This window comes from Oryctolagus cuniculus, chromosome 15, assembly GCF_964237555.1.
Source record: "Oryctolagus cuniculus chromosome 15, mOryCun1.1, whole genome shotgun sequence".
Taxonomy (NCBI): domain Eukaryota; kingdom Metazoa; phylum Chordata; class Mammalia; order Lagomorpha; family Leporidae; genus Oryctolagus; species Oryctolagus cuniculus.
In genome coordinates, this window is record NC_091446.1 from 74,753,475 (window position 1) to 74,767,725 (window position 14,251).

A 14,251-nucleotide genomic window follows, 5' to 3' on the forward strand; every position below is an offset into this window, starting at 1 on the left:
CCTAAATGTGAGTAACAACTGGTATGGGGCTGGCTGAAGGCAGGATGCCTCCCAAGGTGTGCATCAACAGGAAACTGATTTAGAAGTTGAGGAGCTGAGACTCAAACCAGGTACTCTGATGCGGGATACAGACTTCTCCAGTAGCATCTTAACCACTATACCAAATGCTAGCTCCAGATGTTGAACGAGTTTCTTTTTATTCCTAGTTTGCTGTTCCTTGTTTGTTTTTTTTTTTTTTTTAAATCATAACTGGATGTTGAATTTTGTTAGGAACTTTATCAGCATCTATTTTTTTTTTTTTTTTTTTTTGACAGGCAGAGTTAGACAGTGAGAGAGAGAGAGAAAGGTCTTCTTCATTGGTTCACCCCCCAAATGGCTGCCACGGCTGGTGCGCTGCGCCAGTCTGAAGCCAGGAGCCAGGTGCTTCCTCCTGGTCTCCCATGAGGGTGCAGGGCCCAAGCACTTGGGCCATCCTCCACTGCCTTCCCTGGCCACAGCAGAGAGCTGGACTGGAAGTGGAGCAGCCGGGACTAGAACCCAGCGCCCATATGGGATGCTGGCGCCGCAGGCGGAGGATTAACCAAGTGAGCCACGGCGCCGGCCCCTATCAGCATCTATTGAGATAATTATGTTTTATTTCTTGATGTGGTCAATTATATTGCTTTTTGACCATTGAATGAGCCTTGCTTTTCTAGGATCAACCTCATTTGTTGAGGACATGTTTCATTTTTATATATTGTTTAAATTGATTCTCAGATATATTTATTAAGGACTTTTGTATCTTTGTGAGGGATGTTAATCTGTGGTCTTTTCTATATTTGTTAGGATTAGGATAACACTAGTCTTATTTAATTAATTTCTAATCTAATTGACTTCATTTCTATTTTCTTTAAGAGAATGTATCAAACCGATACATGTTGATCTTTTAAATGTTGGAAGAACTTGCTGTTAAGTATCTAAGGCCTTAGATATTTGTTTCATGGGAAGTTTTAAACTGTGGATTAATTTTCATTAGTAGTCAGTAGGTTTGCTTAGGTCATCCACTTCAAAAATGAAGAATTTGGAGAGTTTATGGTTTTTGAGGAATTTCTCCATTTTATATAAGTTGTCAAATTTGTGTACATGGAGCCGTTGACAGTATTACTACCTTATTTACTCTTACCATCTTAAATGTCAATAATAATATTCCTCTTTCATTCCTGATATATGTCTTGAATGTACCTTCCATCTTTTTTTTTTGACACTGAAACTACTGAAAACTTTATTTTTACACTGAAAGTTGTTGAAACATTCTATATCTTTTTGGATCCAATTGCATGGTATAATTCTAGCAATTCTCAGAAAAATAAACCATCTTTTTTTGCCCTTTGGCAGTTTTTCACAGAAATATTTATTAGTTTCATTGATTTCTCTTTTTTTTTTTTTTTTTTTTTGACAGGCAGAGTGGACAGTGAGAGAGAGAGAAAGGTCTTCCTTTGCCATTGGTTCACCCTCCAATGGCCGCCGCAGCCTGCGCACTGCGGCCGGTGCACTGCGCTGATCCGATGGCAGGAGCCAGGTGCTTATCCTGGTCTGCCATGGGAGCCATCCTCCACTGCACTCCCTGGCCACAGCAGAGAGCTGTCCTGGAAGAGGGGCAACCGGGACAGAATCCGGCGCCCCAACCGGGACTAGAACCCAGTGTGCCGGCGCCGCAAGGTGGAGGATTAGCCTAGTGAGCCGCGGCACCGGCTGATTTCTCTATTTTTTAAATTAATTTCCACTGAGTTGTTTTCTTTCTGTTTTTTTCTATCTTTACGTTGCTCCAGTTACTGATTTGACTTTTGTTTTAATGGAAGCCATCTGTACCACAATTTTGCCTCTAAGCACTGTTGCATCCCACAAATTTTCAAACATGATGTCTTCATTTTCTTGCAGTTCAAAATATTTTCTTACTCACTTTGACATTTACCCATGGATAATTTAGAGGTTTGCTGTTTACTTTTCAAATGTTTAGAGATTATCCTTCTGTTACTGATTTTTAGTTAAATTGTCTTATATTTGGAGAGCACATTTTGTTTATTTTCTTTTTTTTTTTTAAGTTTATTTGAAAAGCAGAGACAGAGAGAAAGGGAGACAGACAGACATACAGAGTTCTCCCATCTACTAGTTCACGCTCAGTTCTCCCATGTTGGGGCCAGGAACCCAACCACTTGAACTATCACTGGCTGCCTTTCAGGCTGTACAAGAGTGGAAACCTGAAATTGAGAGTGGAGCCAGAGCAAAAACTTACTTGCTCCGATATGGATGTGGGCATATATTTTCATTGGACAGGAAGAGATAGAGACAGAGATCATCCATCCACTGTTTTATTGCCCAAGTGCCTGCAACTGCTGGTACTGGGTGAGGACAGAACCAGAGATCCAGGAGTCAGGAACTCAGTGCAGGTCTCCCATGTGGGTGCCATGGACCCAAGTATTTGAGCCAACACCTGCTACCTCTCAGAGTGGGCATTCGCAGCAACTTGGAATTAGAAGCCAAGCTGGGACTTGAACCCAGGCACTCACCTATGGCATGCAGCATCTTAATTGCTGTGCCAAATGCCAGCCTCAGCCTGCCCTATTTTCTGTTCTTTTAAATAGAGTTTCTTAAATCTGTAGGTTCATGTCTTCAGCAAATTTGGGATATATTTAGTTTTATTTATTCAAATATCTTTTCTGCCCCACATCCTTCCTTCTGTGACTTTAATGACAAGAAAGTAAAATCAGATCCTTGAACAGACTATGTTAATTTCTTAGCTTTTCATCAATCTTTTTTCTGTTTATCATTCAGATTGATTGGTTTCTGTTGATCTGTGGCCAAGTTAAATCTATTATCTCAGATATTCATATTTAGAGCGATCTCATGTGTTTAAAAATTGTGATTATTGGATCTTTCCAGTTCTAAAATTTCCATTTCATTCTGCTTTAAATGTGCTTTTCCTTGATAAGACTCCTCCACCCCCTCAAGTGTTTGCCCTTACTGTTGGGAGATTTTTTGGTGCTCTCTCTTAAAATCTTTTCCTATTAATTGTAACTTCTGTGTCATTTTGCCATTGGTGTCTGCTGTGCGTGAGTTGAGGTTTCTCCCTAGGTGTTGAGTAAGTTTGAATCATGTCTTAAACACTTGAACAGTGTTATGAGATTCTGGATCTTGTTTAAAACCTATGGAGAATACTGAGTTTCAGACCGCAAGGTTTAACCAGCTGCCTTTGGATTGTGGTTTCCGTGGCACTTCTGCTTCCAAAGCCTTGCTGTGCCCTGCTGTTCAGATCTGTTTCGAGTGTGTTCCTGCCAGAGGCTGGTTTCCGACCTGGTCATTGGTCATCTTTTATTTTTCAGTCTTTGCAGTGCTATTTAGCAGCAAGAAAGTGCTGCTTAGGTGTGGCCCCTGAAATCGCCATACAGGTTCATGGAATCACTTTCCTGAGTCCTGGTGGTTGACTGTCTTCCTGATATTTTCTGTTGTGTTGGGCCCCTTTTTTTTTTCTTCTGCCTCTAAGACTGATTTTTCATTTTTCCTGGTCTGTTATATACTTCCTAAAACTAATGCAAAGCAGTGTATGTGTTGTCCGTGATTCTGTGGAGTTCCTGCTGTCCAGTGCCAGGTGTACCAGTCTTTTGTGTTTATTTGAGAGGCAGAGAGGAAAAAGAGAGAGAGAGAGAAAGTGAGAGAGTTTTTGTCTGTGTTGTTCCCCAACTGTCCACAATGGCCTAAGCTGGGGCCAAAGCTCAGACTTGGTAATTCAGTCCCTGTCTCTCATGGGGGTGGCAGGAACTAATCAGTTGAGACATTACTGTTGCCTGCCCCAGAAGTTTGGTTATCAAACTCAGGTACTCAAATATGGGATGCAGGCATTTTAACTAATAGCATAACTGCTAGGCTGAGCGCATGCCCCAGATGTACCAGTCTTAAATGTAGACCCTGAAATGTCCATGCATGTGGTTTACGTGCTCACCAGTCAGTGTAGACGGAACATTTCCAGCTTCCTGGTAAGTTCCCTCATGTTCCCCCTCTCCCTGCATCAGCCACTCTTCTGATTTCTAGCACCATGTCTGTTCTCAGACTTGACATAAACAGAGTCCCTGAAAAGGGTGTTCTCACCTATCTAGTATTTTAGTGAAGGGATTTTGTGGCCCAGCCTGGTGTATTATTTAATATGACTGTTTCTGACTCTGTTACACTAAAAACACCTAAACCAAAGCAGATTCAATTTTTTACTTTATATTTTTCTTAACTGTGAAAGTCTTAAAATTCTTTGAAATTTTCCATATCCCTTTTCCCAGTCTAAAACATTCAGTGAGTGTCTCCCTCATTCACTTACACTGTGTCTGTTACTTATTCTCACAGGTTCATCTTCTCCCATCTTCCTTTTCCTTCTTCCACATTTCCTTCTGCCAGCACAGAGGTGAAAAGGAGAGTAATAACTTCTTATATCCTATTTGTTCTTTGCCATGCTAGCATTTGGTTTGAGAAAATTCAGGTTGAAATGAGTGTCTGTAGTTAGGGTACTAATGGGGTGTTTTTCTCCCTTCTTTCTGACAGCATGATGGAAGTGGTTCGTTACATGACATTCAGCTATCATTGCCGTCCAGTCCAGAACCAGAAGATGGTGATCAAATATATAAGGTAATCAGACTAAATATTTCAAATGTTTTGAATATTAAAAAATAAAGCTATAACAATGAAAGTTTTTAATAATAAGGATATTGAAAACTTAGAGATTTGCTTTCTGGAGTATTTCAAGTGTATATATAAAAATTTAAGGATTTGCCTTTTTTAAAGATTTATTTATTTATTTAAAAGGCAGAGTTAGAGAAGGGGAGAGTAAGACTTCCATCCGCTGGTTCACTCCCCAAATGGCCTCTTCAGCCAGGACTGGACCAGGAGTTTCATCCAGGTCTCCCATGTGAGTGGCAAGGGCCCAAATACTTGCACTGTCTTTCACTGCCTTCCCAGGTGTATTAGGGAGCTGGGTCAGAAGTAGAGCAGCCAGAAAACTTGAATCTGTGCCCATAGGGGATGCCAATGCTGCAGGCACTGCTGTTAACCTGCTGTACTACAGCACCAGCCTTGAAATTTGCTTTCTTGAATATTAATCAGATTTGCCCTTAACTTTTGCTACTTTGTTAAGTTAAAATCCCTGTGTTGTTTAATTTGAATTTATCTGTTGGACAATTAGTATTGATTCAGAATCCTTTTCCAAAAATCATCACTTTTTATGATTTTTACATACAACTTCCAAGAAAAATCAAAGTGGCAATTAAGGTTCACAACATATCTCATTTATCACAACATTGAAAGATACTAAAAGATACTAAAAATGAGATTAACTTTTTTGGTCTCACGTTTTCCCTGTGTTTCTTATGTAGATTTCTCCTGCCTTTGAGTATTAAGTTTATAACTTTATTTCATTCCTCTGTAATTTTTACTGTCATGATTTCACATATGACATATATACCTGATAACACGTAAATTTTCTCTTTCTTACTTGGCAATCCATCTGCCTACTAGACATATTCCTACACTATCCACAGCTACCTCCAACAATGTATTTAAAACTCGCACATATTCCTCTTTGAACATCTGTGTCCTTCTGTACTCGCCATTTCTTTTGGTGGCACACTTTTTCACCGTGTCCCTAAAGTAGTAAATAGGAGTGTCTTGACTGCTCCTCTGTGCCTTTCTCTCTCATGCTGTGAATTGTCAAAATCTCCACACTTTGATTTCTCCACTTCCATCTCTGTTATCACTCTTTTTGGTTAGATTCCTTCTGTCATCTGGAATAATAGAGTATTTTGATGACACATTCCTAGCCCAGTTTTGTTGCTTTTGTTGTCAAATTTGTTCTCCAAATGCTGTCAGTGCTGTCTGAAATGTAAATCTACCACTCCCTGGCTAAGTCTGTGCCCCATCGTTATAGCCCTCTGTGCTTTGTGGCCCTTGCCTGGTTCACAAACCTACTTGTGCCTCACTTGTCACCAGCCTTTGTGTGACCACATCACTGCTTCTATTTCCCCAGATGTGCTCTGCTTGTCTTCCCCTCTGTATTTTTGTAGAGCATTCAGAATCCCTTCCTGCTGCGTCCTCAGAACCTTCTGCTCATTCCTTTAAGACCCCACTGGAGTCACGCATTTCCTGACATGTCCTCCCCTGCCCATCTTTATGTGTAGTCTTACAGCAGTGCCTGCATGTAGTAAGTGCTGCGTAAATTTTGTCTATTAATATTCTTACCACATTGTATTTTGATCTCATATTTTGAGTCCATTTCTGTAACATGGGTAGAATCCACAACTATAGGAATGTTGGCTGTGTAGTGTTCCATCAGTTTGCTATATTGGGTTTCACTTGTTCCCTTATGGGACAGTTGTAAACTTGTAAACTTTCAGGTAGTATCTTGTTGATCTTTTCACACTTAGAATCATTTCTTCAGCATAGATTCCTAGAAGTGGAATAACTGAATCAGAATTGCAGATATTTTTGTGATTTTATACATATAGGCATATGTTTGTTTAGAAAGGTTGGTTGCTTTGTCTATTGAGTTGCTATATTTTTTCTCTAATCTTCTTACTCACAATGATAACCCCTCTTCAATTTAATATCTATAAAATAAGTGCTTCCAGTATTTTGTTTTTCTAAAACAAGTCAAATAGAGCATTTTTCGGATTACATGTGTGTTTGTGAGAACTATTTGTTGGAATCTTGATGGTGACTTTAGGTGTTTGAGCTAGCTTCTGGTAGACTTGCGATATAAAACCTTTGTCATGTTTGCATAGGTTTTACAAGGCTTTAACTTTAATTGTATAGATGATGAAAATTTTATGTAACGAATACATTTATGATTTCTTATTTTGTTTGCTACAGAATTTAAATGTATTCTAGATAAATCCTTGAAAATGGGTCTTTTGTGATCTGTAATCCATTTTTTGTCTAATTTATGAATTTTTAGAATTCTTAAACTCTTTGAGGTCTTTTTTAGTGATATAAAAACTGTCTTTCCCAATTATACTGTCCATAACATTTTAAAATATTTTCTGACATGTTAACACCTTTGTAGGATGTCTGTTTCTGAACTTTTGTTTAAAGATTGCATTTTTTTAGGTTATTCCCTGTGTGTCTGGAGGAGATGACATAACTTTGCTTAGTAACAACACCATTACCATTATTTGCTTGCATGTTTCTCTGCCTGGAAAGATGTGGTGTATCATCTATATATATAAAATCTAATCCCTTGCTTAAACTACTTCCTGTTCTGGATACGTGAAGAGAAGTACTCAAAAATGGGCTGCCTGTAGGGTAATGATACTTCACACTTGTAAAGGTGACCAGATTCCTGTTTAGCTTTACGTAGGTTTCCATTTCACAGTATTGGGCATTTCTTGTTGATGAACCTGACAATATTTTTTTCTCTTTGACTCAGGCAGCGCTGTTCAGGAAAGTGGTTCATGGTCAACTCATCTCCTTTATTACTCTTTAGGCATATTTATCTCTTTGCTGATTGCTGAACCAGCTATGAAATTCCACTGTGTCTTTAATTATACTATTTCCTCTGCCTATTGTGCCCTTCATTTTCTCTGAGAAGCATCCTTTGAAATGTTAGCTAAAGTTACTGTTCTGTATGTGACAGATTGATTCTATGGCCAGGATCCCTGTTTCCTTCTGTGTAAAAGGAGATAATGGTATATACCTCAAGTGACACAGTTAAGATCAAATGCCTAAATACTTTCAAGTGCATAGTTTCTAACATCCAGTAATTACTGAGTGAATGTTAGCCCTTGCTTCTGTTGCTGTTCATTGCTTACATGTCAGACTCCATTAGGTCATTAAATCTTAGATGATTTTGTTTTATTCTTTCTTTAGATTTATTTATTTGAAAGGCAGAGTTACAGAGAAAGAGAGGGAGAGACAGAGATATAGAACTTCATCAGATGGTTCCATCCCCAGATGGTTTCAATGACTGAAACTGGGCCAGGCTGAACTCAGAAGCCTGGAACTCTCTCCAGGTCTTCTGTATGGTGCAAGGGCCCAAGCACTTGGTCCTTCCTTTGCTGTTTTCCTGGGCACATCAGCAGGGAGCTGGATCGGAAGTGAAGCAGCTGGAACTTGAACCAGCACCCGTGTGGGATGCCGGCATTGCAGGGAGTGGCCTAATAGGCTACACCACAACACCGGCCTCCGATGACTTTCTTTTTATAAAAGATTTTTCCCCTTAAATGAACAAATAGGTCATTCCCTAGTCTTTGTCATTGACGTAGTGCTCTTTAATAAGATATTTTAAATGCCTTATCTTAAATTTTTTTAATATTTCAGAATGAAGATTTATTAAATGAAATTAAACAACTTAAAGAAGAAATAAAGAAAAAAGATGAAAAAATCCAACTATTAGAACATCAGCTTGTAAGTATGATAGTGTAATATATAAAATGGAGACTTTTCAAACTGGGAAATACATCCTTTTTATAAGACTGTGATCTAGAATTCAAGTTTGACTTTATTTTTGGCTTTCATAGTTTTATTATTGCATTATTTGTAGATTATATACATTCTAATAAAATTATGTGCTGTAACCATTCTAAATATTAAGTGTTCAGTGTTAAAAATTCTTTGTTGTTCCATTTTCTTTCTTTCTTTTTTTGACAGGTAGAGTGGACAGTGAGAGAGAAAGAGACAGAGAGAAAGGTCTTCCTTTTGCCGTTGGTTCACCCTCCAATGGCTGGCGCGGCTGGCGCGCTGCAGCCGATGCACCGCGCTGATCCAAAGGCAGGAGCCAGGTACTTATCCTGGTCTCCCGTGGGGTGCAGGGCCCAAGGACTTGGGCCATCCTCCACTGCACTCCTTGGCTACAGCAGAGAGCTGGCCTGGAAGAGGGGCAACTGGGACAGAATCCGGCGCCCCAACCGGGACTAGAACCCGGAGTGCCGGCGCCGCAAGGCGGAGGATTAGCCTAGTGAGCCGCGGCGCCGGCCTGTTGTTCCATTTTCGCTGGCATCTGTTAGGGGGATTTAACAATTTACCAATTGTATTAGTTTACTGATACAGGGTAAACAACTTTGCTTTAGAGATAAGGTTAAAGAAACAAATCCTGGGCAGTTGAGAAAAGGACATTTCCTTTCTCTGTGAGCAAAATGAGAGTGAGTATTCAGGCCAAGGCATCGGGATAGCTGTCAAATATTTATTCCCTGTGGGTGATGTTGAGTGATCCCTTAGAGTTTGTCTGAATCTTTTTAATTTTATGATTGTTACGATTTTCAGTGTTAATCCCATGTAAAAACAGTATATATACTGTCTTGAATTTAATTTAGTTTAGCTTGCAATAATATAAAAAGCTAGGATAAAAAGAACATAATTCAGAAAAATCATAACCATCAAGAAGATCTTTATTAGTCATCAAAAAATATCTTGGAAAAATGAAACAATTCAGCCATAAGAGGTTAATCTCATTTAGAATATAAAGTATATATGATACTTGCCTCTGAGCTGCTGAGGCCATGTAGTTATTTCAGCTATTATGATTAAGGATACAAAGAAAATTAGATTGAAGAACAATCTAATATTTCAAATTGAAGTTCTACTGATACAGAATTAAAAAGGGGAATAATAAGACCTAATGTTTATGTCTCAGTGGTAAAGACAAGGGAGCAGGTGTTTAGCCTAGCAGTTAAGACTCCTGCATCTTACACTGGAACACCATGATTCAGTTCTGGACTTAGCTTCCTGTCGGTATATACCCTGGGAGGCAGCAGAGATGGCTCAATTAGGTTCCTGCCTCCTGTGTGGAAGACGCTCATTGTGTTCCCAGCTCCCAGATGTGGGTCCAGTCCATCCCCAGCCATTGCACACATTTGGAGAGTGAACCAGTAGATGGAAGCTTCCTCTGTGTGGCCATCTGTCTTTCTGCATCTCAAAAATAAAACAAAAAGCTATAAACTGAGAAGTAATCCAGTTTTTAGGGAGAAAGAAAAATATATAAATGAGGAAATTAAGTTAGCTTCAACTTTTGCAAAAAATATATTACAGAGAGCAAGAAATTGTTATGTCTAGTACACTTCAAAAAAGGTCATAATCCTCATATTTAATTTCCAGACGGTTTTATTTATATACAAAAGTACATTTTCAGACCTTTAACATCTTAAAAAGTATGCCACATAGTTATCTGTCTAAAAATTACTTAATGCATCGCAAATACTTTAGAGAGAAATTGGAAAATAACTCAAGAACAGGTAGTGAAGATTAAAATGAGTAAGTGGAGTAATGAAATCATCTTTAGAGAAACTAAGTGGGCTAAACCTCTGAACCATTGATTGGAGAAAATTTACTGCTCATTATTTTATCTAATGCAATTATATATCATTTGAGTGTTGGAATTTATAAATCTTTGAAGTTCTAAAATTAAAATAATTTTTACTTAAAAATTTGAGTTGCTATTTTTGAGAATATATTTAGATTAAATTGTAAAAGTTTAAGGTAGCAGAAAAGGAGTAAACTGAAGGAAGTCAGAAGTACTGAATATGTTATCATCTACAAATGAACCCTTAGACATTCTTTTTAAAATTATAGTTAAATAAATTGTAATCAACCTTGTGACATACTTTTTTCTTTTAAAGATTTATTAATTTATTTGAACGGCAGAGTTACAGAGAAGGGAGCAGGGGGGGAGAGAGAGAGAGAGAGAGAGAGAGAGATCTTCCATCCACTTGTTCACTCCCTAAATGGCTGCAACAGCCAGTGCTGCTCTATGCTGAAGCCAGTTGTCAGGAACTTCATCTAGGTCTCCTATGTGGGTGCATGGGCCCAAGCATTTGGACCATCTTTCCCAGGCATATTAGCAGGAAGCTGGCTAGGAAGTTGAGCAGTCAGGACAAGAACTGGTATCCACATGGGATGCCAGCATTGCAGGTGGAAGCTTCACCCCCTACCCCACAACACTGGACCCTGTGGCATGCTTTAAAGTAACTACTAGTAGGTTGAAAGACTGTATCTTGGAGGATACATGAAAAATTTAAGAAAACAGAAAAGTGAGCTCATTTAAATAAACTGAAGGGGAATTGTGGCCTCATATGCACAGCAAACTTTGTGAAATGTGGCAGTTCCTGTTCTTGATTCTAGAGCTTAATGTTGGTACAGTTTGTCTCCATAGATTTAGAGAGCTGGAGAGGATTTAATGCTAGTCATTAACAGCAGTTAATGACGTGCTGAAGCAGACATCTTATTAAATGAGTTTTAAGGAGAAACATGTCTTTTTTGCAATAGGGCATTGGAAGTCATTCAGGAAGATTATAAAGGTATAATGTTTACCTCTGAAACTCTAGAAAATCACTTGTTCAAATCAGAAGAATTTAAAAGGTATAAAAGATTGAAAGTAGAGATTTGTAATAGCATTTTTCACATGATCAAAGTTAAAATTGCCCTTCTATTTAAAATTTCTTTCTTCACATCTTTAGGTTACTTTTTGTAAATGGGGGAAAAGGCACAAGAAAAGCCATTAATAGGAGTCAGATGACATTTCTTGTCTCTAATATTTTTTTTTTTTATTTTATTTTTTTTATTTTTTGACAGGCAGAGTGGATAGTGAGAGAGAGAGAGACAGAGAGAAAGGTCTTCCTTTGCCGTTGGTTCACCCTCCAATGGCCGCCGCGGCCGGCGCGCTGCGGCCGGCGCACCGCGCTGATCCGATGGCAGAAGCCAGGAGCCAGGTGCTTTTCCTGGTCTCCCATGGGGTGCAGGGCCCAAGCACCTGGGCCATCCTCCACTGCACTCCCTGGCCACAGCAGAGGGCTGGCCTGGAAGAGGGGCAACCAGGACAGAATCCGGCACCCCAACCGGGACTAGAACCCGGTGTGCCGGCGCCGCTAGGCGGAGGATTAGCCTAGTGAGCCGCGGCGCCGGCCCTGTCTCTAATATTAATCTGTTTAATGACTTTGGCAAATTCTGTTACCTCTTTAGTGCTTTATCCAGACTGCAAAGGTTTTCTTGATGATTTCAAAGTTGTCTCCTTCCAGTTCTATACTTCTATGCTTTCTTGTCATTTTATAAGGTATACATCCTTTTTTAAAACTTTTATTTAATAAATAGAAATTTCAAAAGTACAACTTTTGGATTATAGCGGCTTTTCCCCCATAACCTCCCTCCCACCCGCAACCATCCCATCTCCCACTCCCTCTCCCTCTCCCTCTCCCTCTCCCTCTCCCATCCCATTCTTCATCAAGATCAACTTGGTATATATTAATTAAACATTTCAACAGTTTGCACCCACACAGATACACAAAGTATAAAGTCCTGTTTGAGCAGTAATTTTACCGTTAATTCATTTAGTACAACACATTAAGGACAGATATCCTACATGGGGAGCAAGTGTACAGTGACTCCTGTTGTTGATTTAACAATCGACACTCTTATTTATAATGTCAGTAATCACCCGATGTTCTTGTCATGAGCTGCCAAGGCTATGGAAGCCTCTTGAGTTCACAAACTCCGACCTTATTTAGACAAGGCCATGATCAAAGTGGAAGTTCTTTCCTCCCTTCGGGGAAAGTTACCTCCTTCTTTGATGGCCCATTGAGTAGTCTCGGTGGGAAAGGTATATATTCAACTGTAACCTATGTTTGCATGCAAACTTTTGGAAAAATAAAATGACAGTATAAAGTGTTGAATTCATGTTTATGTGATGCAAGCTGATATAAAATTAGATTACAATGCTCTGAAAGGTAGAGAGGTTTGACTATTCAAATCTTATTCCAAAATGCTAAGAATCCTTGTTATTTTCTCCTCAAAACACTAACTAAATAATAATGTAGATGTATTTGTACATTGAAACCAGCATAATTTTGTGAAATTACTAGTGTAGGATTTTAATTATGGAGTCATAGAAAGTGAAACTCAGGTTAAATAGGCTAGAATTATCTTTGAAAACCCATGTTAAACGTGGGTTCAAATCTTGCTTTTGAAACATAGCTGTGTTCTCTTAAGGAAGGTATATGATCTCTCTCTCTTGAGCCTTTTCTATAAATGGGAATAATAAAAATACTGATGTTAGAGGGTTGTGGGAGTTAAATGAACCATGCATTTAGTTTATTGGCCTAATGTCTGGCCCAGGGGTGTGGGATAATTAGTAACTCTTATTTAATGGCTTGCTCCAAATGACCCAGCATAAATCAATGCATGTCTTAGAATATTTTAAATCCCTAACTAAAAGTGACTTAAGATACAAAAACATTTGTAAACTAAAATAACAAGAAAGTGTATAGGACCCATCCATTTCCATGGTTACTTATTGGTCATTTGGTTAATGGTTGAAGTTCTAGGTTGGCTTTTCTAGAATCCTTGTGGCTTTCTCTTTCTTTGTAGAAAGTCTTTTTAGCTGTGTCACATTCTCACAGGGTAATACCCAAAGGTTGGTGTAGAACCCATTTTCCCTAGTAGATCTGTTTAATACTTGTTTTTAAAATGGACATGCTATTTCTCAGAAATACCTCAGGCTTTCTTCCCGTTTTATTAGCTACATTTGAGTTCCTTATCCCTTCCTAAGCATACATTGGTTCAGATTAATCAAGATCTATTTCCTTGGAACAAAAGGGAAGACATACTTCCTCAAAGAGTACCATGTGAATACAATCTGTCAGCTATTACAGAAAGCAGGTGGAGAGGGAGTGATTTGGGCACTTGGTTTACATCTGTTGAAGTGTTACTAAAAAACTAGGCTTTTCCATTTATGGAAGATTCAAATGTCTAGTATAACTCAAATATTACTCTCCATGTGTTAGCAAAAAGGATATTATCTCTGGAATTGCGATAATCAGGATGCAGTAAGTAGTGAACTTGCATTCTGATCCGTGTTTTATATTACTTTTTCTCCTCTGTACATACCTCCCCTATATGTTAAAAATTAAATCCTATTACAGTGAATTCCCAGAGACTTAGTTGACTTGCATTTGTAGTAGTGAGTTTGTTTCACCAATTATCCCATTGCTTAATGATGGAAACTATGTAATGTAGAGATTGTTGTTTATAGTTGGATTTTATTTTCCATAGGAGATTGCAATAATCTGAGTACAATTGCGAAAATTTTTAATATTGGTAAATACTTTAAAAATAGGAATGTGTAATTTCAACTTGATGTAGTAATCAAGGATTGCTTAGGTTTTTCTATGAGAAAGTATATTTACCTTCAGTGGGGTTGCCTAACAAATAATTTGGTTACATTTCAGCTTTACATAAGAGTGAATTATCATTTTCC

The 14,251-nt window shown here is 38.6% G+C and overlaps 1 protein-coding gene across 23 annotated transcripts in view; it reads left to right on the forward strand.

Moving 5' to 3' along the window:
- CCSER2 (coiled-coil serine rich protein 2) overlaps positions 1 to 14,251 on the forward strand; it is a 187,694-nt gene that overhangs the window by 92,065 nt on the left and 81,378 nt on the right. For 22 of the 23 annotated variants that reach the window (XR_007914246.2, XR_011382491.1, XR_011382492.1 and 19 more), the window contains 2 exons: positions 4,564 to 4,647; positions 8,329 to 8,415. Coding sequence is in view for 17 of the 23 variants with exons in the window: in XM_051833012.2 (XP_051688972.2) it covers positions 4,564 to 4,647; positions 8,329 to 8,415 (171 nt within the window). In the remaining 6 variants the exon portion in view is untranslated. Of the gene's footprint in view, positions 1 to 4,563; positions 4,648 to 8,328; positions 8,416 to 14,251 lie in introns of those variants that run through there. The other variant, XR_011382489.1, reaches the window with a different exon arrangement.